General features: G+C 38.4%; 1 protein-coding gene across 1 annotated transcript in view; it reads left to right on the forward strand.

The window, feature by feature from the left end:
• Positions 1-351: 351 nt before the first annotated feature.
• The window catches only part of DSCAM (DS cell adhesion molecule), a 412,072-nt gene continuing 388,363 nt past the window's right edge, over positions 352-24,060 (forward strand). Inside the window, exons 1-4 of the mRNA XM_075034798.1 lie at positions 352-405; positions 1,939-2,002; positions 6,033-6,350; positions 10,973-11,119. Coding sequence (XP_074890899.1) covers positions 352-405; positions 1,939-2,002; positions 6,033-6,350; positions 10,973-11,119 — 583 coding nt within the window. The remainder of the gene's footprint in view (positions 406-1,938; positions 2,003-6,032; positions 6,351-10,972; positions 11,120-24,060) is intronic.

The following is a 24,060-nucleotide window of genomic DNA, read 5'->3' on the forward strand; positions in this document are numbered from 1 at the left end:
TCAGGAGATAGGTGATCCTGAGGAGTTCCTTTAAAAATCCTTCCTTGAGTGTTAGCATCCTTTTGACTTCCACCAGTCCTGTTAGCTTTTCCTTCCTTTTTCTTCCATTTTGGCAGATAATCTCTCTTTTCTGCCTCTATTCCCACCCCTCCCACCCCCTTTTTAGGAGTGAGGGGGAACATCTTTGTCTTTTTTGGTGTGATTCCACTATTGCTTTTTATGTGCCACCTTCCCCCACCAAAATAAAAACAAAACCACAAAAAAAGCTTTGCTTTTAAATTTTCTGAAACCTGGAGAAGTATTGTGGAATTGCTGGTGTCAGAACTGGCAAAGGATGTGATGCTTTGAAAGATGGAGAGCTGTCCTAATCTCTTTCTAACTGGTGGACATGAAGGACCAAGAGAAGTGAGTGATTTGCACCACCAAAGTGGGATCTAAACTGCCTTTAGGCTGTGTTTGTCATCCCACATTAGCTGTGCAGGATGTTCAGAAAAGCTGCTCTCCTAACCTAGGCACAATACCTGGAGTCTCTCAGGAAAAGGCATCTTCCAGAAAGCACACAGACTGTTGGTATTTTTTTGTTTTCCTTAAGCTTTGATTGGAGCTTGATGCATTGATGAGACTACCTGGGTTCCTAGTCACTTAACTGCTCAAAGGACGGTGTCTCATCTTGCTTTGCACATGCTTTATGTGGCTGAGAAGATGCCTGCAGCAAATTTTCCCGTCAGCTTTTCCTGGAGTTTACTGTCCCATCATGGTAGAAAGCTGTCCCAGGCGGTTACCATTCCAAGCGCGGACTGCAGGAGTCAGCACCAGAAAAAAGCTTTCTGAAAAAAGGGTGTTCTTGGATGACTGATTTCTGACAGAGGCAAAGTTTAGACTTTATTCTAAAGTGTCCTTTTTTATTTTTATTTTTATTTTTCATGTTTTTATTATACTCCTTGGGTTTGCTTCTAGGTTTCTTTGTTTACGTTGCTGGTATATAACAGTGAGAAAGTCTTAAATTTTAAGGTGACACCTTATACGTTCTATTAAATCTAAAGAAAATACTTGATTGTTGCCCAGTTCATCAATCACAACATCACTGAGGAGAAAAGGAGAGGAAATATTACTGTCCAGGGCTGTGGCAAACCTGAGGTTCCACTGCAAGACAGTTAAGGCCGTTGCTATAAACCTTCTGTAGTGCAGGATAGCAGTCAACTGCTTAATTACATAATTTATCTTTTCTACTTTGATTTTTATTTTATCTAAATAATCTCAGTGGTCTCTTTGCTGCAGACTTTCACTTTGATTCATATCTTTTATTTTATCTATATAAATATTTCATGCTGGATTTGATTAATCAAAGGGATGAGAAATAATTTCCCCTCTGTTTTGAAAGTGAAACTTTACCCTTGCATAAGCATTACAGGAGTAGTATTTAGCCTTTGAAAAGGACAGGGAAGGTAATTTAAATATAGGTATCAATTAATTGTTCAGAGATATTTTATCAATATTTTTGAATATGTTGAATTGTCTGTTGCCCAAAGGTATTTCAGTTCTTTCAAGAACTGAAGAGAAAACTGGGTCTTTAAGTGGTCAATTGCAGAATATGGAAAGAGGGCTTTGGACTACTGTGAGGCATAAAAAACTAGCTTCAAAAATCACAAGCGTGTTATTTAGACTTAATAAAACATGAAGGAGAACGTGATGAGAAGGAAATGCACAACACCAAGCCTCTGCATGGCATTTTGGCACCGAGTTGAACAGATATAAATTTTTCTTACGTTACATGCAAACTCCATGAAAGTTTTCACTTTAGGTGTCATTGTGGTAAAGTTTCTTAAAGGTGAAGCAGTCTGGAGGGGGACATAGAGAAAGGTGGAGAAAGGGAAGAGGAGGACCTCCTCTAGTTTCACAGTTTGCTTTTGCTTGTCAACTTTCATCTCTTTGTTGCAGCTGATGCTGATCCCTTCAGGACTCGAGATCCTACACAGAGCAAGCCCAAGCCTGATCCAGTGTAGTAGTTTAAATGTAGCATCTTCTCTCTTATGTCTTAGTGACACCTCCTTCTGCCCATTAAAAGGGAGGATTGTGGAGCATCAGTTTCAGCCTGTTTTGTCTTGTGTAATACAGAATGAAGCCTTGATGAATGGCACCCTTACAGGCAGAAATATCAGAAGTGTTATTTGCTAGGCCCTTATAAAAGACCTTCAAGCGCACAGCAGGTATATATGTAGAAGCTGCAACCCCCTGGAGACCTGGAGGAAGGAGTGATGTGCCAGAAAAGAGTAAAGGTCACCTCTGTACAAACCAAAAAAGCAAGTTCAGTCCTAGCTATGCCAATAGGTATGGGTATAGCAATGCAAAGCCCAGCCTAGATCTTTATACCTATCTCTGTCCAGTCTGGTTACATCTACCTAGACTGGCTATACAGTGCTCAGTCTCACTTTCGTTTTCTGAGTGTGATCAACTTGCAGCCCCACTGATCAGCTTGTCATGAGATAAGCCAGTTTATTTGACTGGAGATTTCTCAAGTGCTAAAAGAAATTTTGTATCTGGCTGGCACTTTGCTAGGCACAGTGTGGTAGTGCTGTCTCCCCCGAAAAGCAGGAGAAATTTTCTTGGCTATTATACTTTGTCAGTTCTCCTTATTGCTTCAAGTAGTTGAGTCTAAGGCATTTTGACTACACTTGCAAAAAATGTATCCTTCCCTCCTTCCCTCCTTTGTTGTACGAGTAAGATAATGGTATCTATTTAACCTGAGATTCAAGAAGAGTCGCTTGTCATGTGTCTATTGATCTGTTAAACTGTTTATGTGCTCCTATAACCACACAGTTAAGGGCATAGGTCTTTGCCTCATTGCCCTGAAGTACTTGCATGTGCAGACTGTCACCTTGTCATTTCAGTTGGGGCATCCACTGAGTGCTGCTGAGATGCAGGCTGCCTCCTGTTTCCTTCAAGTATTACTGGTTTCAGCAATAAATAAACCTTGTTCAGGAGGGATCTTTGACTTTCCTTCCCTTGGACTGCTAACTGATGTCATCTCTTTGAAAATGCTGATGTCATCTCTGTCCAGACCAAGTGTAGTCAGACTCAACTGCAAGCCATTTCAGTTCTGGCTTAGAGGTGTTGCAGAGCTCCATTCCTGCAGAGCTCCATTCCTGCAGAGCTCCATTCCTGCAGAGCTCCATTCCTGCAGAGCTCCATTCCTGCAGAGCAGGCTGTGGGGCCAGGCCTGTGCCTGTTTGCTTGGGCTCTTGCAATTTTAGCCATTGTTCTGGAGACAAAATACTTCAAAAGCCTTGTTTTCAAAATAGCATTTAGGCAGTTGGTAGAACCTGTCTGGTTTTTTCCCCTTCTATTCTTACCTTTTTATTTTTTTTTTGTTCTTGAGGTATTTCTCTTCACTGTTTTACATCTATAACTCTCATCAACTTTCCCTACTGCTCTCCCTTGCAACTTTTAGTCTGAGCTTCCTTCCGCTTACTGTGAAATATGCTGTTTAGTTAGATCATATTTTACTGTTAAGTAACATATAATTACATATCGTCTTTGACTTGTCTCAGTTTCAATTAGGTTTTGATATATCACTTGTTCTGCTATTCAGCTAATCACTTTCTTCCTATGGAACGTTGCAGAGAAATATCTTTTTAATAAAAGATTCTGAAATCCCATTTTTGTTGTCGAATGTATCCAAGTAGCTTACACATTGTTTTCCACCACAAAACGCATCTGGATTGTCAGCATTGTGTATATATGTGTGTATTATAGCACTGCAATTATTTTCCAGGGATCTTAGTGTGTTTGTGTCTGCTGTTAAGAAGAATGTGTACCAGATGCTCTTTTAAAATGAAGCACTATTGTATAGGCTGATGGATGGAAAGTTTGTCAAAAGTAGTGAAAGCTTCTACAGGGGATACAAAGCAGCTGGAAAAAATCATTGTTATGTGCTGCTAGTATGAGTCTCTAGTTCAGCTGTGCTGCATTTTGATTAGAAAGATTCTCTGGAAGTGTCAAACATAGTTCCTGATATTCTCTATTTTTATGGTGTTTGCAATTTGGTATTCACCTCTTTATTCTCGGCCAGCAAATCTACCAGTTTTACGTGAATGTCTGTTAAGAAACAGTATAGCATAATAAAAGTCGGCAAATGTGAACTGTATTTATTACTTCTATGTGAATGTCTTGTTGGGCAATGGAAATTAAAATGCCCTGTTGATTGTTTCACTTGTATTTGTACAGAATAGCTTGTACAGCAGATGAACAATGCCAAATTTTAGTTCTCTATTATGTTACCAACAATACTGTTCTCTGCTTCAAAGTACAACTATAATTAGAAATGTGATTATGTAAAAATGGCACCATCTTATTCAGCCCTGCTTCTTTCTGTGCTTAGTCCTATTATGCCTATTTTTGCTTTCCAAATACCCAAGCCTCTCCTAGGGCTGCACCAGCTAGGAAGAACTTGTTTCTTGCAAGGCACTTTATTCTGTACTAGCACCTGTCTCATCTATATGCAGGGAGTTGTCAGCTCCAGTGCTTGAGATTTCTTCTTTCTGAATCTCCAAGTCCTCTTCATCCTGCTCTGTGATGCCCGTTTGTCTGGCTCTCTCCTGCATGCCAGACATCTTTTCCTATTGCTTCAGGAGAGTCTCTCTTACTTTTTCTTTCTAGGGATTCCCAGAGCCAGTTCCGCTCTCTTTTTGAGGTCGTCTCTCCTCATGGTCATTATCAAGATGATATTTAGGAGATAATATCTTCCCAGCTAATATCTCCTCAAGATGTCAAAAGAGAGAAGGAAAAAATAGTCCATTTTGTGCTCCAAGCTACTGTAAGACTAAGCGGCAGAGGTAGACAAGGAATTTCATGACTTAGCGTTGGGATTGCAAGTTATTTCTGCAGGACAAGAGCATCCATCTTGTGCAAATGAAGGCTAACCTTGAAATCTGTCTCATTGATGTTCACTTGGGCATGATGCACTATGGTCACCTTCTCAAAAACTTACTCCTTACCAGACTTGCTTTAGAAAATCATGTCAGAATGTACTGCATTCAAGATATAGTGAAATATCCAAATTTCTGTGTTTGTGTCAACCAAAAATGGAAGTTTTTTTACAAGTAAGCAGTATATGCAAATGTACAGCACAGTGGTGGTATTGGTAATGTTTCCTACCATTTATTGGAAAACAAAAATCATGCCTTATGCTGATACATTCTCAGACAGAGAGGGTTAGGAAGGTATTTTGGATGAAATGTTAGGGAACCTTCAAGCCAGTTGGAGCCTTCAAGCCCTCCGGGTAACAGCTGAATAGCCCATGGCAGAAGTGTTCAGAAGAATGAGGGCTAGTCTTGTGCTCTGACCAATACCAACTTTTTACAGTGTTACAGGATCTGTGGTTTAAGGTAGGAGGGCGACTACAGTCACATGGATGGCAGAACCAAGATTATCATAAGCATGCTTTGTACCTAGGTTTATAGGTCTTTGTTAGAAAGATATGACCAAATTATATAATGTATTTATTAAGTTGTATCTGTATTAAGTATAGGTATCTATTCTTATTAAGGAATTATGGGGATTTTTTTCATTGTTTGCTCAGTTTTTTTTTTTTTTATTACTTTATAAATTGTTTTGCCATGGAAAGACTGAAAAAATAAGTTTATAAATGCTAACAGAAACTGCCTGTGTTCCAGGCAGAAATCTAGTTGCTAGAAATTTCATGGAAGTAGATTACTGTTGGATTTTTGCTGGCCTTACAAAGAATGCTACATCAGCAGATGCAAAAGTGATCGGATCTGTTTCAGTTTACACTACAAAGAAAGAGATTTCCCATTTTACTTTTGGACATAAACCACTTAGTGTGTTTAATCTGGGGATATTTTCTTCTAAAATGAGAAACATTTTATTAGAGCTTGCATTAGGATCCAGATGTTTTGATTATCTTCCCTAGGCATTGCATTTGATTTTGTGGCAAGTAACAGTCAAATTGTTTTGTGTGTACCTGATATTTCTTAGGTGTTCAAGGTCTGTTCTTTTTCTTTTTTGTCTTGCAGTTTTCAGTGAAGATCTACACGCCAGTCTATATTTTGTCAATGCATCTCTGCAAGAGGTAGTGTTTGCTAGCACCACAGGGACATTGGTACCCTGTCCAGCAGCAGGGATCCCCCCTGTGACGCTCAGATGGTACCTAGCAACGGGCGAGGAGATCTACGATGTCCCAGGGATCCGCCACGTCCACCCCAATGGCACTCTCCAAATTTTCCCCTTCCCTCCTTCAAGCTTTAATAACTTAATCCATGATAACACTTACTATTGCACAGCTGAAAATCCTTCAGGGAAAATCAGAAGTCAGGATGTTCACATTAAGGCTGGTAAGTACAGTCTTTTATTGGGTTCAAATGGGATTGAGGAGGGAGGAAACTTGGGTGTTTCAAAGAGTAGCAGCAGCTGTGAATCAAAGGAGATCGGCCAGAAGTGTAATCTCTGAAGTCTTCACAATATTAAGTAAAACAGTGGATTCTTCCCTCTCCTCCCTGTTCTGATTTATTTTGGTGGAGAAAAGTTAGTTTTTCAGAGGTTGTAATCAGTTTGGCTTCTGCACAAATATAAGGAAAAAATGAACAGATAATGAAATCATTAATCAGACCATCCTTACTCATAAAAGAGCTGTGAGAGAAAAAGATGCAGTCTTTGGATTTTGTATAGGGGTTGAAAGAAAAGAGGAATGCTTGCCTAATCACATCCCTTCCCATTTGCTTGCACTCAGTTGTGCTTTGTTTTGAGAGAGAAACTCGTGTCCCGTGTAACGATTCAGCAACTGATGTTGGTCCATAGGCAGTGCTTTCTGTTTAAGTGAAAAGATGCAAATGAGCATAATGGTTTTGCGTCTGTTTTCTATACTGACTCTGTGCAGACTGGGTCAGCCAGCAGAGAATTAGAGTGGGATCAAAATCAGGCCTTTTGTTACAACACATAAACTCATGATTGCATAGTTTTTGAAGGTTTTGTCTACCCATTTCTGTTAATTAAAATATTCAAACAAACAAACAAAAGCTAGTCTGGGAGCTGACCCTTGGCTAATGCAAATCTTCACAACCTCTTTGTTGTTGGTGGAGCTATGCTAGTCTTTTCTCAGAAAAGAAGTATCTTTCCTTTGGAGATATGCCTTCACGGGAGTTACATAGGGAAAACTGAACAGTTAGCAAGTAGATCTGTCTGTGACTCTCTTTTTAAATGAGAGAATGTATTCTCTTCTTCTTAACAATAAATTAACATTCAGAGATCTGTAGTTTGTAGACAATTAGAAGGCAAGAATAAAAAAGAGGTTTCCATGAAATTAATCTGCCTTATTAAAATTTTAGTCTAGAAAAGTGGGTTTTCTTGCATGAGAAGTGACTAGTAGAAGCAAGTTCACATTACGTATATGTGGAGTTTCTATAATGGTCTATGCTTCTTCTGAAAATGTTTAGTTGTCCACAGATCAAAAAAAGCTGAAAACCAAAGATTCATAGGAATACATAGTAACCAACTTTATGTTTGGAACTTGGTTCTGATTTTTGTGCTTTTGGTTTTACTTTAATGGATTTGTGGACAAGTTGTATGGCAGAATTATATTTAGAGAGAACATAATATTTTTTTGTCCTTTGTGGATTTGTTAATGTATCTGAATTTTGAGCATCTTTTAGGTAGCATTTTTTCCAGTATTAGTTTCCAATTTTTCTATTTCTTTAATAAACTAACGTGGTGATATAGAGGAGGCTAAAACTTGCAGCATTGCTAGCTAAGGCTCTGAACTGGTGTTCATTTAGTTGTAAAAGCATATGATATAGATGATGGGATGCAGCTATGTCCGTTGCTCAGCATTGACCCACTTATCCATGGAACCCCAAGAGAAGTCTTCCTGCTCTGCTTAGGAAATAAACATCGCAGATGGAAGGACCTGACAAAAAGGCTTTGCAGTAGGTGGTTGTAGCTGTTTGACTCACAAGCTAACGACTCTTTTCGGCCAAGTCAGAAATGCCCCTTTTACCCCTTTTCCTTCCCTTTTTAGCCTTTTAACCTGGAGCCATTCATTTCTCCATATGATTCAATTTCTCAGCTAATCTGAGGTTTGGATAACAAGTTAAACAAGTCCCCTTCCTTCATATCAATTGATATTGTGTGTCAGAGCTGTCATTGTGCTGATGGCAAAAAATAGCTGTTAGTATCTTTTCCAAAGGCTTGTGTAATCCCCCAATCATAGGAAAATACAATTTTTGAGAGTCTTCTGTGCATAGCAGTAAGTGTATTTTATGTTCAGATGATAAACCCTGTGTTGCTCAAATATGAAGTGGTAAACTTCATTTGTGTGTTACTTTCAATTATATTTCTGTTCATGTGAATTCTGTATACAGTTTCAAATTGGCCCTAATTAGCCTGACTTTTGGGGGGCCTTTTCTAATATCTTTTCTTCTCCGTCTCCTCCTCCTTCCAGTGCCCTCCAACAGCAGTAGGATTTCCTAGGAATACAGAAGCAATCAGTGGAACATCTGATCATAGCAGAATCATACAAAGACTAGTATAGCTCTGCCCATTCTTACAGTCAACCTGAGAAAGTCTGAAGCAGATATAAGGGTTCCAGCTCACAGATGATTGTAATTGTGGTTTTGTATGTAACTTTGCATATAATGCAACACACATCCCCAGCGCCCAGAAAACCATAACCCGCACACCTAGACACCTAAACCTAAACCTCTTCCAGGCCAGTCCCACATGGGAATAAAGGTGTATATCTCCATTTCATCTTCAAGCTTTCCTGTGCAATCAAGGCAGGGAAGAATATATCTTTTTAGCAAAGGCTGAAATTCTCATATAAATTCATGACCTGGGGACTTGGGATTTAAAAAAAAAAATAAAAAATCAGAAAGTAATTCACGGGAACTGGCAAAACTATGATCTGGAAATAACTGAGGGGCCTCTGAAGTCACAATAATGTAAACTTTTCAAGCAAGGAAATGAATAAATCTCTTTCCAGTTTTTGTGTCCCACATAGGGTTTCTGTGTTTGCTTTTACTGAAATGATCAGCTGGTCAGATTTTCAAAATGGCCAACTGTTCTGAAAAAATAGAAATACCTTCAGCAGTGTGTTAGGATATTACTGCTAAACAAGCCTTTTCTGCACACGATGGTTGGAGCATGAGCATTAGACAAAAGTCAGCCTCATTAAGATGATCTCTCTGCCATCCCCTCCAGTGTAGAACAGGATTAGGGGGCTGCTTCATCACAGGGCAGCCAATGTTGTAAAGTCACTGCATTAAAGATGCTTATAATATCAGTTCAGCACTTATTACAGAGTTAAGAATCTTAACATTTGATTTAAAATAATTTCTTGTCTTTTTTAAAAATTAGTGGTGTCTCTCATCATAGAAGATGGATTCGTTTTGTTTTTAAAAAGATATCTAATTTAAAATTAGATTTATTTACTTTTGGTTAGATTTCCTAATTGTTATATTGCTATAGTCTTGTTTGGTATAGAGAACTTCAGTCTCCCCTTTTGCAGTGGTAGCACTGGACTTGAAAACCTGATGCTCTTTGTATTTGTGAAAACTACAGTTACGTTTCAGTACTCTGCCTTTTTTTCCTAAAATACATTGTCAGTGAGGCTAGCATTTAGAAATTCCAGTGTTCCTGGTGTATAGAAATACTTTTATAAGCTCTGCAAAGGATTTACTGACTCTTCAGTCTAGAATCAATGTGGCTAAATGTAATTGGTAGAGCTTGGTATATGTTTGTGGCAGGATATGTAGGCAAGAAATGGGACTGTAATGTGGCAGTTCAGCATTGCTGACTTGGTTACACAGCTGCACTGGGGTTGTTCTTCCCAATAACTTCTACCCTCAGGCATATACATGCCTCAGACACACATGTCATTTTTGCAATACATTCACCCCTATTTTCATTGAAACTGTTTGTCACTTCAAGATATGTAACTTTGTTCATCACCTCAGATATATAACTGTATTGGCTGGGGTGATTTCTTTCTTTGCACCTTGATCTTATGGTCCTGTGGAGAGTCTATGCTGCTGCTTGTCCTTCCTACCTCACCCATTTATTTCTTGTAGTAGACAACATCTGTTTCTTCTCTGCTCTACCACCTTCTCCATTAACTGTTGCTCACAGGATTTTTCACCCCTCATTCTTCATTGAAATGTTTCAGTGCCAGGATTTTCCTTCTTTCCATTCTGCTACCCAGTGCAACTTCATCTCATCCCAGCAATATTAGTGTGAAGGATTTCTCCAGTTGTTTTTCTTTCTCTTTGCCCATTAAATTTATGCTTCCAGATGCTAGACAAATGATAACCTGGATCTAAGTGCCCTGATACTGTTTTTTAATACAGCTCTGAATCATAGTTTCTGTTTTCTTACCATTAACCTATTTCTTTCAGTGCTAGTCAATTGAATATAGCTCTCGCCTTACCTATGATCATTTCTCTGAGTTTCTGAGACACCTTGCTTTTTTTCTGGCTGTCACCTCCATCGATTTTCTCCTTCTGTTCTCACTTCTTCAAAATCCTAAGTGACACTGACCTTCTCTTCTACCCTCTGGATGTCTAATTCACACACAGTACTCGTATGTACTTTGTACCCTTTGATAGAGCAGAAAACAATTTGTGATGGGAAATGTGGCATGAGAAACTAGACAAGTAATAGAAGGCATAACACCATTTACCCATATAAATATGCACTTCTTACAAAAGTCTTTCTCCTTGCCCTCAGAATTAGGTAGGGGAAGAACACAGAAATATGGTGAAATGCAGATTTTGAGGAAACAAAAAGATCTGGGAATCCTTTCATATTAATTTGAAACCAGCCTTGCAAAACTGTATCATTTACTGAGACAAAAGAATTTACAACCTGAGTAACTTTCCTGGGAGAACTTTGCAATGCTAACTGAGGAAGTGGATGGGATGTGTGATTATGACTTGTTTAATGAAACCTTTTCTTCTATCTTCAGTTTTACGGGAACCCTATACAGTCCGTGTGGAGGACCAGAAAGCCATGAGAGGCAATGTAGCAGTGTTCAAGTGCATTATCCCCTCCTCTGTGGAGGCATACATCACTGTTGTCTCATGGGAGAAAGACACAGTCTCGCTTGTCTCAGGTAGGCTGTTATGGCTTTCTTTTCCAATTGACAATGGCATCTATGGTGCCTGTTTCCCGCTGCCCCCCCCCCGCCCCAAATGCCTGATGTTTACTTTGAGTCAATTATAGCTGAATGGTATGTCATCCTTCCAGTAATGTATTTCATATTAGCATTGCTGCATCCCTATGACTGTGTGTGACATGAAGGTTTTAGACAGCGCTGCTTTTTCTAGCATGCTTGAGGGGAAAATAACATGGTTTTGTTTTATATCAGACATAAAACCAGCTTCCTGATGCTGTGGCAATGGGTTCACATTTTAACTTTGATAAGGAACTCCTACTTGCCAAAGAAATTTGAGTTTCATAAAGCATGTGTTGGGTTGTAATTTTTTTCAGTAGGAATGTTACTCATAGATTAGAAGAAATCCTGAGTTTAAATCTGTTTGGTTATGTTTAAATGAGGTATGTAATCGATATTTATACTTTCATAACATTTTAATTTCAAATATCTTCATAGATAATACTGGAGGCTTAAGCACACGGTAAACGGTGCTGTAAGCCTAACATATTGAACTGAAACAATCTGTTCTAAAGCAGTTATATGCATTAATCTATTTACTGACAAAGTGAGGCATTGTTCAGGAAGTACAGGGAATTCAGGCAAAGAATACCCAACATTTTGAATCATAAACATTGTAAGAAATTCATGGGAGAAAGTATATGCAGGAAAAATATTTTCAGTATAGTACATATCTAAATTATATATTATGCACAGTGCAGCTGTTTTTACACATACAAATGATTTATGTGTCCAAAAATTTGAAATATATTGTTCTAAGGTAATGCAAAATGAAAAAAAAGTAGTTTGAGTTAAATGTTGCTGCAGAGTATATTTAAGAATGTGTTTATGTTTATGATCCTACAATGTGTGGAAATGTTTTTACACTTCTCAGTATATTAGTAATCTTTCCTTTCTGACAAAAACGTGGCATCGATGGAAATAGCTGTTTCTATATGACTCATATTATAGATTCTGTTTCTCTGTGTGTCTTATTGATTCCTTACATAAGCTTGTTCTATTTTTTTCAAATATATTTCAAATAGCTTTCTAAGGATTTGGTAGATATTTAAGTTCCATGTAACTGATGATCAGTTGTCCTATACTGCTGGTGCACTGTTTAAGCTTGGTAAATTCACTTCCTTTTTATGCTCTTGGATTTTGATATGGCATATTATTTTTGTCATTGAGCAACTGAAACCGAGTGTGTTTCCACAAAGAGGTCTGTAATATCTGAATTGTAGGACTCACCAACACTTCAGCCAATATATTCAGGTCAGAGTTGTATTTAAATACACAAATAAGCTTTCCATTATTCTATATATAATAATACAGAACTATGCTTAAGATTGTCTAAACTATAATTAAGATTATCTAGTGCAACAGTGGATGGATGTGTTTACTTTGCTTCATCTTAAGATAGGCTACTACATGATGCACGTACATCTGGACGTGTGAGTGTTGGCTGGAGGAAAAGAATGTGTATATCTGCATGGTTAACTATCTTAATATTTTTTTTTAAGTTTATTCATTCTATATTATAAGAAAATGTGCATATTTTCTCTGTCAACATAGATTGTGTCCTCTCAATTTGATTTTTTTTGACTTAAGCATTAGTACCGAGTACCTATGTCATACCTTTGAGTGGCCCAATCCTGCCCTTCACCCTGGAATAAGGAGAAGGGCACACAGGTCTCTGTAACCCCTTCTTTAGGGAAGAAAGTGTGGCATTTCTGCAGACCATCATGGCTGCTATTTTAAGATAATTTTATTCTGGTTAGTCTATATTGATTTTAAACCCAAATGTTTGGGGAATAGAAGTGTGTAATAACATTTAACTATATTGACATAAATTTAGTCTTTTTTTTTTTCCTTAATGCAACTTCTGACTGTGGTTGACTAGGCTACAATTATTAAAAATCTATTACAGATTTTAACACTTAAAAACCAGTTTCTATTTATCTCACAATCCCTTAATTCGGCAGTTAGAAATCTAAATGGAAATAAACCATAATTCATTAAAATTGGTGCTATTAAAAATCTCAGTTTATCATATTGGATCATATCACAGAGAAGATTTAGTTTCAGAGATGAAATCACAGGTTAGATTACAGGTCGATGCTATCTGTCATGCAGGGCAAAAGTGAGGCAGGAAAACATTGCTCCAGTTTAACCACAATGATTGCAAGATTTGTTTGTTCACCACTTATACACTTTAACTGCAGCTTAATAATGGGACCATTTAAAAAACAGAACCCATACGTGTTTCATAAAACAATTGCCTTGAGTTTTACCCATAATCAATATTGCAATAATCTGGCCATGAACTCAAATGGTAGATATTGATGAAGCCTGTCTTCTTAGAATGTCAGTGCTGATGAATAGGATGCAAGACGTAACATGTCTATTGAGCTGTTTTCCACTAATGATCAATATTCTGAGGAAATGCATATGCTTTCTTATACAGCTACTGCTAGAATGTTTTCTTCTGTGTGCTAGACCAGATTCATTGGTATGTTTTTTATCTCACCATTTAATATTGGAAAACACCAAGTTCTGATTTGTTTTGTTCTTGTTTCTTAATATAACTGATTAATTGGTTACTCATTAACATCAGAAAAAATAAGACTCTTCTTGAGGGGAAACCTCTACTGTGAAAGAGCAAGAATATAAAAGATATACACTCACAGTGATCATTATCATGGTTTGAGGTGGACAAGGCTTTTGTGGGAAAACTAGATAGTATTTACTTGAAAAGAAGGAAAAAGAAAAGAGAAAAAGGAAGGCAGAGAGAGAGAGGAAAAAGATGAGAAGAATATTTTCACTGAGATGATACATCTGTTTCAAATAGAAGACAAGTAGCCTGGGAAGCTTACACCTCATAGGAGACCACCTATGACAGGAAGCAGGGCAGCTTTTCAGTGGGGAAGCTCCATATGCAAGTGGTCCAACAGAGAAGCTTTTTTTTTTTTTTTTTTTTTTTTTTTTTGAAAGGCTTAAACCCCAATGCAATACTTCCAAGTATGATTTACAGTAAATATTTCATATACCTGTCTATCTGTAGTCCCATTCTGACTACTAGAATAGAGAGACCTGTAGATGAACCTGAATCCTTTATTTCAGCTGTTACTTACTGTTCTAGGTATCAGTTCTCTTTTTATGTAAATTCAACATTTTAAAGAAAAAAGCAAAGTGTTTTTACTTTTATAGTTTAAAAAAAATCTAGCTTTTTGGAAAGAGCGTTTAAGAGGCATATTCCTTGATTAAGACAGTGACTTTTTTTTGCTCTCGCAACAGTGTACTATCCTGGACATATGTGCTTTTGTCTGTATGCTTAGTTCTCAGAGAACACAGTGATGTCTATAGTAATCAAAGTGTGTAATAAATATGGCTGGGAAAAAGCATCTTCTGTTTCCTGGCTGCAATTTTATGTCATGCTTCCAGGTTATTGTAAAGTAATTGGGAGTTGAAACATATTAAGACACATTGCTAGAGCATTCCAAGGAGTGTCCAGATAGGTCAGACTTCCCACTCAATAAAAGGGAAGGTGCTCATGTTTTGAGCCAGAAATACTGAATTCTATGAAGTTTCCATGTGCAAGGACAGCTGTGGACTGAAGAGGTGTGCATGTGCTTGTCTGTCAGGGGAACAGCTAAGTAATTGGGGTTTTGCTCCTATACTTTGCCTTTCAATGTGACAACAAATCTGAGGCCAAAAATCTTTTTCAGGGTGTCTTCTAGGGGCCAAGGTAGTGGGGAAAAAGATTTTTAAAGCAAGAAAAAAACAATTATTTGGATGAATCTATTCTGGGGAAAAGTCAAAACCACCAACTTCCAACAACAGATACATGGAAATCTTTTCATACTGGAAAGATCCATTTTGAATAATAATTGTTAGATCAAGTATTCAGCCATCTCCACTAGATACAGCTGTGTTACAAACTCTCATGATAGACAAGGACAGCAGCAGATCTCTGCAGTTGTCAATCTGCTACAAATGCATAAAGGGTTTCTTATTTGCTCATCTGTGTCATCTAGTAAAAGCAATCAAACTTTCCAGTGGTGTGTGTCTTGCCTAAGAATCTCTGAGATGTCGCCAAAATTGAAGGTAACTCTGAGAAGTCTTAAGGGGCTCACAAAGTGCAGGTTATTGCTGTACCGAGCTCTACAGCTGTAACTTCAGGATCTCTTTTCTGAAGAATTGTATACTGTCAGTTGACTTGAAACTGAGTCTGAAATTAATTTGTATTATAATAAGTAGCATAATGATGTGCAGTTTTCTCTTGCACCAGTAACCAGCTCCTATGCATTTTCATTAGATGACACTAAACATAAAAGCTTAAATAATCCTAGAATGTTTTATGAATGATAGCTGCATATGGCTTGCTCAAAGGTCAAGTTTCCTTTCCTCCTTACTGCTTTCCTTCACAAACCATTCCCAAAGAAAGAGACTTTTGGAATCAGCATTGTGTTGACCTTGTAACCATTGAAAACAGCCTAGGCCCTGCAGGACCGAAGAGTGCAGAAAAAGATGTTTTTGTAACAACAGCCATAAACCCAAGGAACAATAGTATAGAAAAGTGCCACAGTACAGACTGTGCTTCTGCTCCTGTTGAGCAACTGCAAAGGAGACGGGAGACTAGTGCTTGGTTTGTAGTATTTCTTCTTCACACACGGAACAGTGAAGCTGGACTAAAAGACAAAAGGAAGGTAAAGACAAAATAACTGCTGATTCTGCTCTGCCGAGGTGAAAGCAAAGAGCGGAGTCTGTTCATGTGTAATTAGCTCCAGAGAGAGCAAAGGATGGGTGTGGTTATAGGGGAAGGAGGGCAGAAATGGATTATTAAAAATAAAGTTAAGGGATCAGCAGAGAGACAGAAAAGAGGAGAATGAAGAGCAGATGGAAACAAAGAGAAAGGCTGAAGAATTAAATTTGGTCTGTCACTACATACTGTACTTCTGTTACGAATGCCTCCTATTCTGAGGCTGATAACTACGAGGGATTTCAAGTTTTTCCATGTATCTGAATAGCTTAGTGCCAGGAGCGGGATCATGAATAGGTTCATGCCCTGACCTTTCTGAATTCCCATTTTCCTGTCTAATGACATACCATGCAAGAATCTGTCTGATTTATACATAGAGTGTGACTGCTTAAAAAAGGTAGAAAAGGAGAGAGACAGATAATAACGACTGTGCACAATGGCATATTTAAATCTGCACCAAAAGAATAGCAGCTTTGAGGGAAAGGTGTGTAAGCATGAATGGAACACGGTTCCCTGAAGGGCTGTGACTGACATGCCGTTGACAGCCGATGAGCCTTCCAGCCAGCATACTTTCCATCAGCCAGAAATTAGACACACAGGACCATGGCTTGAGAAGTGTCACAGATGTACAATGACCTACATTTGATGTAATGAATTGCATTATTTATTTACACACAGTTCCTCAAGTCTTGTCTTTAAAAGGCTCAGGGGCTCTTGGATCTCTTTCTGCACAAAGGGCTTTTCTGAACTGCTGTGGTTGACAGTAAGCAGTCAATGTTTGCCAGGAGTTATCACGTGGTAGCATCTAAAATACAGCACTGCAGTTTTCGTTTGTGCTGGGGTTTGGAGATTACAGCAGTGGTTCAGTTTACACAGAGCGATCGCTGTTTTTTCAGCCATGAGGTTTGTATATAGTAGAAAAAAAAAATAAAATCTCTCTATGGAGAGTGGTCCTGTGTGCAGTCCTGTGTTCAGAATTAGATTATTGCTGATGATCACAGGGATTAAGCCCAGCCATTTGATTGAGGCTGTGTCTTGTAGAGATGAGCTATGATCTTTCTTGTTTTGGTTTGATGTCAGGGCTTAATCATGGCTGCCAACCAGCAAGCATTCAGCAGACACTTAACCTATGCCACTGAATGCTCTAGATGCAAGATTTTTTTCCAGTTCCAGGTGGAGTGGGATGAAGAATACAATTTTTTTATTCTTAAATATTAGCCACATATATAAAATAAAAGATTTCTGAATGTAAATCTACCTTCTACCAGAAATATGTCATTGGGATTTAATTCTGCTATTCCAAGTTGTGGTAGGACAGAGAAAGTAAAGCAGTCAAACCCCTACATCTGCTGAGCTTCCTTGACTCCCTGGAAAGCTAATGTGAGTAGTCTTCAGCAATGCTCAGGTCAGACAGTAGGTTTGCTGTTACAGTAGTGTGTTTTCTAAGCTTCCTGAAGACATGTAAAGTGCACTTGCCCATCTCTAAAGACAATATATTGCTTCCTCACTTTCTCTTTCAACAAAGTTATTTTCCTGAGGGACCTAGGAAAAAGTAATTTACTGCATTATTTAAGAAATGTCTAGTTATCTGCATTTTTTCTGAGAGCACTGTTCTTTTAAGAGGAGCATGTCTTATAATCCTAGAAAGTGGAGATGGTAAAAACTTAGCACTTCCTGCTTGTGCAAATATTTTTCACACTCTCCTTTGACTCATTGTAAACTAAAATTGTAACTGAGCAAGGCAACGTACTTACAACTATTCCTTGGAGGACCTTTCCTCTGGCTACTCTGCAGCCTGTGCTCTGTGTTTGCTTCCTATTCGGTTATGCTGGACTATTTTGATGAGGTGAATCATTCTAAAATCTTGGCTGTGCGATGGGTAGGATTGGATGCAAGGATTTCAACAGCTTTGTAAGAGGCAGGTGTTTAGAGTGACTTGAAGGGATGAAGGTGGAAACATCTGATCTGCATGTCAAAGAATCACATTTTGATAGCAGAGGGGAAATTGAGTGATACAATTGTAGGCAAAGGAGTGGTTTCTGATCATTTGATCAGCACGGGGAAGCACATGTGGAGGTGAAATGGAAGCATTAATATCAGACAGACTGTTTTCCTGTAGAGGGAACTTGTGGAATTTCCTCAGTGTGACTGGATGTTTTGGCTGCTCTGAGGGTGTAGAACATCAGTGGCTGTTTGTGAGAGATGGAGGAGAAAAATGTATTTGAGTGGGATGTCTTGGTGCTTCAAGTGCAGAAAGCCAAAATTTGCTCTGTCTCACTATATCCAGCAACTTTACTACTAATAGGGTACACAAATAGTAGTCGTGTTTTTGGCATTTCAGTATTGAAGTATGTCTAGGAGACAAGTATATCATAATTTCTTTTTCCTTCTTGGCGCTCTGTTTTGGCTAGCCCTCCATTCCCATCAGTTGGAGGGATCCTTTCCCTCTACTCACTTCAAATCCGCTGCCCCCCTCCGCCACCCCCAGCCCTAATCTTCTTTCTCTACCTTTTTTCTCAACTCTTTAAATTTTTTTTACTTACACAATTAAAGCACATGAAAAACTTGACTGGATTTACGCCCCCTTCAGAATTGCTTCTTGAGATCTTGTGAATTAAAGAGAGAGGGAGGTTGTAACTCTGCTTTCTGTGTTAATGTTTCAAATACTTGGGTTTTTTAATTTTATTTTTTTTAATATATGCCTTGCTCTCCCTTTCCTTTTCTGTATCCATGAGTGTGTGTATACAGATACATATACATATAGATATATATACGGGCACCTATCACATCCCTCTATGCCTGAGGGTCTGTTGGACCATGCATAACATTATCCAATCTGATGCCCTAACTGTTCTGTTTTACCACCTTGTTATTGATGTTGCCAGTCATGAAGAGGTTTCTTTCAGCATGGTTGAATTCAGTGGCACAGTTAGTCTCTCACTGGAAATATCTGTGTCACATTATTTTCTCTCCAGATGTACTTGAAATTTCTTTCATTTTCCTGGGGCGAATCCCATTTTATCATCTGGCCAGCTTTTTCTAGCCCCCTCAGTTCCTGTAATATTAATTCTCTCTGGGGTTTATAAAACCTTCAGATAAATATGGCCTGCATTTTAATTAACTTTATGTTTACCAGATCTTTATTAAAGGTGAAATATGAGCAGACTGACTGCTAACCTTCACAGGTGGTCATTGAACATTTTCCCATTTTATCGTTGCTCTTTGTTTACAATTCTTCAGACAGCTTTTGGTTCATAAAATTTTTCTTGAATTGAATGTTTGCAGCAATATTTTTATTGCTTTAGTTTGATGTGCAGGATTTTGGAGGGAGTTGATTTGTAGACAGCAATGCTCAGTGCTATCAGATTTGATACCAAAGGGCTAGGAGCAGGAACATACTTCGGTGAATCAGTGTGCTGGTTTTAGGTCTAATTTTGTTATTTATTTTCATTTTTACTTTTTGAAATAGTGAACATAGCATCATTTTCTTCCTTGTAAGTGTGCTCTGCTAGTGGCTTGTGATCTTGTCACCTTCCTGAATGGCAGTGGATAAGTAGATGACCACATTAAGCACTGTATGCTTGAGGTTTCCCATCAAAACTCTGTCTAACCTGAGCAAACAGCCAATGAGCTCTGACAGTTTTGATATGAGGGGACAAAATTGATGCATGAGATTCATTTTAATGAGTTTGTGCCTTACTACCCAGAATGCTTTATACCGTACAGCTTTTGCCTGTGTATGTGCTTTAGCTGCAGTCTGAGAGGGGTGCAATGTCAAAACTGCCACCAGCTGTGATTTTTTTGCTTATTTTTAATACATTAAGGAGATACCTACAGGTGACAGCTGCAGGAAACAGAAACAGTATTTTCCAGTGTTGTGTGTTGTACCAAGTACCTGATCTCAACTAAAACATCATTGTGGAGCACAGTGCTATTAAGTAGATAAACTTGCACATTTTTAGGGCTGTAGATGGCCATACAGATGGTCCTTTGGTTTGTCTTCCCTGTCAAGAATCCAATTTTAATTGAAAGGCTCATTAGAACAATGACTCATTAGAAAGAATTGGAAGTACCTATCCGGTAGAGCTTTGTTTCGTCTGCTCTGACATCAGTGTCACATCTCTGTTGCTTCACCTGGTTTGCTAAACTGTAAAGGTATATTTTAATTGCATGTATGTTTTCTCTTTGGAGGAAGGTTACAATGAAGACCAGATGATCTTTTAGTTAGAATCAAGTGAATTTTTAAAGCCTGTGATCTGGTGTGTGAGCTTAAGCTGTGTAACTGCACAGGGGCAGACACTCTCCTACTGCAGAAAGGTGGTAGATGCAAAGGCTAAACATTTTATGTTGTAAGCAGTTGCTGTACCAAAATGTCTTTGGTTCTGCTAGAAAACTTCAAGCTAGTGAATTTTTTATAGAAGTGAGAGTACAGGGGAAGCAAGATCGAACTGTTTAGATGTTCTCTCCCACCATCAAAACTGCATTATAATTGCATTTACAGATAGTTTTCACGGCAAAAGTAGCCTACCAGTTTGTTAGTTCATGTTTGTTTGACTTGAAATAAGCTCTGCATGTTTTTACCGTGCACTTGAACACTGTTGGTGTTGCATGAGTTGAAATGTTTACTGCAGGCCATGGAGACTGACATGATGCCATGCTTTCAGCTGGCGGAGGAGTGTGATCCACACAGACCTGTCAACAAAAGCAGGTCAGCAGGATTGAGCAAGAAAAAAAAAATCAATAAATCTTTGAATTAATCATGCAGCTGCCAGAGAGAATTATGGGTGCATGAAATGAAGGATGTAGGTATACATCTATGGCAACTTATTCTTTCCTACCTCATTGTCTCCTTTCCTTTTGTTTGCCTGCAAGTTTTCTTTCCCCTACTGCCATCGGAACAGCTCGGTGTTTATTTGGATACCTTCATGGAATACTCAACGTTCATGTTAAAGTAACTAATTCAATATGGATCACAGAAATCCCTCTTACTTTTCTCTCTCTGCACCGCCACTTTTCTCACTGACTGTTGTGCGCACTCAATACGAATTAATACAGGAATTTCACCTCCGCATAAAACTAAGATTGCACATCTTGTGCAGTGAATTGGACCGAAAGCAACTGCTGCTTCGGTGAACAGAGGAGTTAAAAATTCATGCTGGCGCTGCTGACATCTCAGGTGAGCGGCCATACTTATTGAGCCCGTCTGCAGTGGTGCAGCTGGGGGATGAGCCCTGACTTGGACAGGGCTAACCGGTGCTCCCCCCGCCCCCCAAAACCTGGGCCAGATCCTCCTCCCTGGGACTGGTTCCCACCTTTGTCTCGCAGGCAAATGTGGTCAACAAAAATCACTACCAACAGGGAGTGTTTCATACCCTGCTCTCTGCTGCTGGACAGCAATCAGATGCAACCATGGAGAACTAAAAGGGCAGCTCAAGAGGGAGTAATTTGACACTAGGGACATGCCTGAGAGAACTGTGAGGAATTATGAATTCAGGGATGCATCTGGTGTATATCATTGTGTCTTCAGCTCTCTGCTTCGCTTTCATTCTCTCCTCCTCCTCAGAAGGATTTATCCTTCATTGTGGTGCCCTGGAAGGATTGTTCTGTATAGCTTCCCCATGCAAAACTTCAGTGTTTTACTGCTGCCCCACTTCTGGGTCTGGTAGTGAGGAGGGATGGTAAAATTAATGCTCCAGCGTCTTTAAATCTTTGTCTGCTCTGAAGATGATGCAGAATCCCTCCTCTGTGCCCAGCTTAGCTCTCCAGCTGCAGAACTTTGTTGTGCAGCATAGCAAGGATGTCTCCTTGGCTCTCTGCCTAGGGACCGAGTCTGGTTCTCTTCCAGTTGGGGAACAGTCCAGCACTGGATGCTCACTTTCACTGCAAATTCAAATTCATTTTCCTCTTTTATCCACGGCTTTCTTTGCAAATAGATAGTGATATTCATAAAATCCCTGAGAACAATTACCCTGCTGCTTGTGGAAGGTCAGGGCAAGCTCTGTTCAGGGATTATGTATTCCAGCAGGGAAAACAGAGCTGACATACAGCACTCTTGTTTTTCTGTTGCAAGCAGGATTTTTTTTTTTCCTAAATGTTTTTCCCCCTTCTCCATTAAAACAGAGAACCAAATTCCTGACACACTCAGAAAATACTCTTGGGTTCAGCTGTGGAGCTGATTTTTTAATTTTTGAACTAACCAAGAGACAAATAGACTATAATTTTCTAGGGACAAAGAATTTCTTTTACTGCCCTCCCTTTGTAAAATGTCCTGCCCAGCTGTATCTAGTTAAATACCATTGTTTAGTAAACCCATGTTTTATTTTTTAAAGAGACATAACCCATACAAAAGAAACATCTTTTTTTTCTCCTGATATTTTTCTTGCAACTGATCCTCCAGGCAATACCTGAGTGATAATGATGGAAAAAAGATATTTGTCTATGTTTTTTAGACTCATATTTGTTTTGTGCCTGTAAGAGTGTTTTGTCTGTACTAAGGACTGAAAATCCTTCCATGTACTCCATTTTCTCTTCCAATTTATAACTGTTTTGCACATAACACTGACAAGAAAGGCATTTGTTCAAAAACTAAAAAGTATCTCTAAGATGAAAAAGAAAAAATGGCACCAACCGAAATGCTAAAAATCACTATATGGAAATACACAACTATACTGTAACTAAAACTGATCCCTTAAATGTACAAAATGCTATGCAGATTAAAAAAATAATAAAACTAAATAGATATATTCTATATAAAGAAATATTCATTATAGTCAGTGTGTTCTGAAAGCAAAACATTCTGTAAACTAAATGGTCAATGTGAAATTTTGCGAGAGTGTGAGTCTCAAGAAGCATAACGATTTTTGCATGTATGTGCAACATAATTTAAAATATTTTGAGATTATAATGTACTTATCTGAACTCTTTTGCAATTCATTCTGAATTATAATAAAATATGGAAGCAGCTGTTGATGTGAGAGGACAAGTTAGGTAAAAGAAATTAGTGGAAAAAAAACCAGGAAAAAACCAAATGCTAACATTGTATTGTATTTAAATGTGGAAGTCTTATGGAGGAATCCAGAGAAATAAGGGAATTAATCATCTATGTAATCCTTTTTGTTCTGCTTAAATGTTTTTTGAATTCATAAATGTACTGGATATCTTGAAATCTTTTTTGCTGAAAACAAATAAGACATGATTTTTCTTGGAAAAATTCAGTTAGGACAAGAGAAGGAAAACTGATCTTCTTTTCAAAGTGGACGTTTGTGACTTGCTGAAAAGCAATTTCAGGGCTGGGAAGCAAAAGCGCACCCATAAATAAGAAGTGATAGGATAATGCATGCTGTGTCACAGCGTCCATTCAGCACTTTCATAGAATGAGTGAGAAAAAAGAGAACCCCTCTAAATGTCAGCAGCCCAACAAGATTTTGTGAGATGCTGTGTGCGTTTTCAAAAGGGATTTAAGAAAAAGAAGTTATTCACTGGATTTTGCTTTCCTTTTCTTTCATGCATCTTCTTCTTTCTTGCATGAGCTGTATTTCTTGATAGTAATTGTTTCCATCCTTATCAATGGTTATCCATAGCACTTTCTAGCACTACCTTTTTTTTCTTTTTTTTAAGGTGCTAAAGAAATTAGATATCATGAACTCTGTAGGAAATCAGGGAAAACTTTATTCCTGCCTGTTTTAACATCTCTTTTCCCTTATGACAAATGCAAAGCCCCTTTCAGTTAATTAGAATTATTACCCTCATTTTACATAGAGGGAAGCTGAAAACCAAAGCAGTTTCAAGATTTCCTCTGTTTCTCGTCAAGGCTGCTGCAAACACTCAGGCCGGATCTACTAAAACATAGTACTTTACTTGGATCCATGCTTTCTGTTTCTTCCCAAGTACTGAAATAGGAGTGCCCATCCAGCATGTACTCAGTGCTTCAGATTTCTCTTTATAGAGTTCTTATTGCCTTGCACTGGAGCTCCCTGTGTGAGGATGTAGAAGGCGAAGCTCTGTGGGAGAGGTGGGTTTGGAAAGCATTGCTTATAATTATAGTCAGCTAAAAGAAAAGGAAACGTTTTGCCTTTGCTGTGTCACTTTCACTTAGATTTATTTTCTTACTACATCTGATACCTAATAATAAATTGTTGGA

The sequence above is a fragment of the Buteo buteo genome, chromosome 8, assembly GCF_964188355.1.
Source record: "Buteo buteo chromosome 8, bButBut1.hap1.1, whole genome shotgun sequence".
Lineage (NCBI taxonomy): Eukaryota > Metazoa > Chordata > Aves > Accipitriformes > Accipitridae > Buteo > Buteo buteo.